General features: G+C 41.3%; 1 protein-coding gene across 1 annotated transcript in view; it reads left to right on the top strand.

Annotated features, from left to right (window-relative positions):
- The window catches only part of MATN1 (matrilin 1, cartilage matrix protein), a 21659-nt gene extending 20358 nt beyond the window's left edge, over positions 1-1301 (top strand). The window contains exon 8 of the mRNA XM_009575283.1: positions 1001-1301. Within this exon, the coding sequence (XP_009573578.1) occupies positions 1001-1050 (50 nt within the window). The 3' untranslated portion in view covers positions 1051-1301. The remainder of the gene's footprint in view (positions 1-1000) is intronic.
- The last annotated feature ends 1899 nt before the right edge of the window (positions 1302-3200 follow it).

Raw genomic sequence — 3200 nt, 5'->3', positions numbered from 1 at the left:
ACTGGAGGTAAAGAGGGCCTTCTACAGCAAACCGCCTCTGACTGTACAGTTGGTGGTCTGGATAAAGTCAGATGGATAGGTCCAATAGTCAGAGGGATAGGTCCAATTTCTCCCAGCTGTCTAAATCTCAGTTGTGAGAGACTGACTCTCATGTAACTGCTCGCTGCAAACATCTCCAGTGAGGTGAGGTGGATCCCATCTGAACTGAGTTTGTGGGACTGCATTCTGCCATGCTGAGTCCTGTCATGTTGCACAAAGACCATGAATAAGTGATTGAAAGAGAAACAAGAAAAAGAAAAAAGTTGTAAATAAGATTCAAATGTCTCATGGGGAGAGGAATTAGTGAAACCTTGGGGGGGCTCACTCAGAGCTAGGGAGATTTTTCATTACTGAGAATATAATTTTAAGGAAAGAATGTAATTTTAAAAGCAATGTTCTAATTTATTCACACATTTCTGTGCTTTGCTATGTCAGTTGCACAGTATACTTTCTACTCTTTAACTCAAATTGAGTGAAATCCACAACTTACGTTATGCAAAAGGTCAGAGTAAATCAGTAGTTCTCACCCAGTGGGTTGCTGCTCCCAGGCACATCATGAAAAGCAATTAGTGAAAAGAGCAGAAAATTGCAACACACTATATATGTCTAAGAAAAGCACTCTGCTCCACTCTTCATGCAACCCATACTGCTCAAGGTCAGGAATTCTCTGTCAACCACTCAAAACACACTCGAATCATTCTCACATTTTTTACTCTTCCTTTTATAGTAAATTTATAGATGCATGTGAGTGTGTGTGCATGCATGAACATTTTCTACCTTCAATAAAAGTACATCAACCTGAACAGTTCTGGAAATGCCAGAGTAGATGATGACAGCATTCCTCTGCTACCTGCTCCAAGCAAGGTAGCTCCATTCATTACCTGTCCTGCAAGCCAGGGGAGGACTTCAGCAATGAATCACTAATGTGCACTGTCTTTTTTTCCCCTTAACTCTTGCTCACTGGAAGCTGTGGCAAAAAGGATCGAAGCCCTGGAGAACAAGATCATCTAAGATCCCAAAACAATATTATTTCCCTCCTTCTTAATGTAACAAAACTAGAACTCCTTCACTTATAAAGGAGGGCAGCTCAGCCACAGTGCTATGGCCAGCTTGTATTTTTTTAAAGAGTCTAGTCTATCTGCATTTGTTTAAAAGGGAAGAAGTATAACAGTAGAGCAGACATTGTATAACGGGCAGAGCACTGTGTGTGAACGAGAGCTAGACCATGCTAATGTTTGTTGCATCGTATAGAGTGCGTATATTAAAAAAAACGGAAAGATTTGGTTTTGATTTAAAGCTTAATATATATATATGTGTTAATAAGTACTTGATTACGAGTTCTGTGAATCCTCATGGTGTTCTTCTGCATCTTTGTTTCTATGCATGAGATAATTTAATTTAAAAGTCAAAGTGACTTAAAATCAACTCAGATGCTGAGTGTAAAACGCCAAAGCCGCTGATCAGCTTATTATTGTAAGCATGATGCATTTGTCAGTAAGTAGGTGAGATATAGTAATGATCTCTGAGAGTGCGTTGCAGACAAGATAGGATAGGATGCTGCTGCTAGTTGAGTTTATCTATAGCTGCTGCACAATATAAAAAGAAAAAAAGCTCAGCTTTCCTAGCCAGTGCATGCTCTCACAATGTCTCAGTGAACTAGCACCTGAGCTAGACCTGTTCTGGGTAAGTCCTGATAATGTGCAATGAGCCAGCGGCCGTGGCTCTGTATAACGCAAGGCAGTGCTGTTATCACCAGCCCCAGGAGATGTGCTCCTGCTCCTCAGCTTTCTGGTCTCCACATCCTCAACTGAAGCTACAAAACGTCATTAGCACCTAAAACACAGGGAACTGCTGCTGGAGCTGCTGCCGATGGAAGCGGTGCCTTCATCACTGCGGTGACCTTCATCACTAGCTCCTTCCTCATCCCACACCTCCAAGCACCTTCAAAGCCAGTAAGTTCATCTCAACACCTTTCAGACTCTTCTTCTGTTCCTGGATTCCCAGCACTGGCAAGACAAAAAAGCAATGTGGGCTGGAAGCATCTAATGCTGCCTGTCTCCTACAGCTGTAGTCTGGCTAGGCGTGGAGTGAAGAGGCCACGTTTATTCACGGCATGACGGTGCACCATTGAATGTGAGCACAAGGGGTTGGGTTTGGAGGGGTTTTTATTTTTATTTTTTGTATCAAAATATTTATACTTGAGGCTATGTGAAAAGCTTTTCAGAATAACTTGGCCAGTTCAGAAATGTCACCACAGCAGATGTGTTTTGGGTGAATATTAAAAGTTTGCTGAAAATTTTAGAAGTGAATTTAACTTATTTCTTTGCGTAAGCTTTGAGGCAGTTGCCTGACACCACCACCTCTCTATAGTCTTGTTAGTGGGTAGGAAAGCCTCCGTCTCATGTCACAACCTTTTATTTCAATGGAAGAGAGGAAACAGTTCCAGAGAGAAACTGAGACCCTTCTCTTAAAACAAAAAGCTTCTTTTACAACAAAAATAATTTATTATACTCTTAGACTTGCAGGAATGAGTCAATGTATTTCCAAGCATTAGCTCAAGGACTACAGTCAGTTCTCGATAGCAAGACCTCATCCTCTCAGTCAAATCTTTTACACTCCAGATCCCAGAGTAACCCCTACCAACTCCTGAACTTCTAGGGATAAGATTTCTGTTGTCTAATTTTACACATATAAAATCTAGACCTCTAAGCTTGAGCTTCTCATTTGTTTCTCAATAGAAATAGACACCACAGGGCATGCTTGTCAGGATTTTCTAATGTGCACTTCTTAGTGAGCCAAAGCAGCACCTGAGCCTATTTCTCTTTATAGTTCATAACAACTCCTTCAGACTTATGCAACTAACTTCTAAACACCTCACATGGGGCAACCAAGTCTCCTCTACTGCCATCGGAGGAATCTTTTTTCCTGGTTATGTGGAAGCACTTTCCATATTAAAGAGAATATATTTATAACAGGGGAAGAAAAACCTCTGCAGTGAGCAGAAGACAAGAAGCTTCTGCATGCTCTGGTTTTCAACTTCTCTTTTTATCAAGGACTATCAGCATCTGTGCTCCTGACACAGAGCAGAATCTCACCTTGCTGTTGAATAACATTGCGTATCAGCACAGTGTTACAGCCAGGAAAAAGCTTTGCAAGCAAGG

Source organism: Fulmarus glacialis, unplaced genomic scaffold (genome assembly GCF_000690835.1).
Source record: "Fulmarus glacialis isolate BGI_N327 unplaced genomic scaffold, ASM69083v1 scaffold18103, whole genome shotgun sequence".
Lineage (NCBI taxonomy): Eukaryota > Metazoa > Chordata > Aves > Procellariiformes > Procellariidae > Fulmarus > Fulmarus glacialis.
Note: the sequence above shows the minus strand (reverse complement) of the source record. Positions and strands in the feature narration are given on the sequence as shown.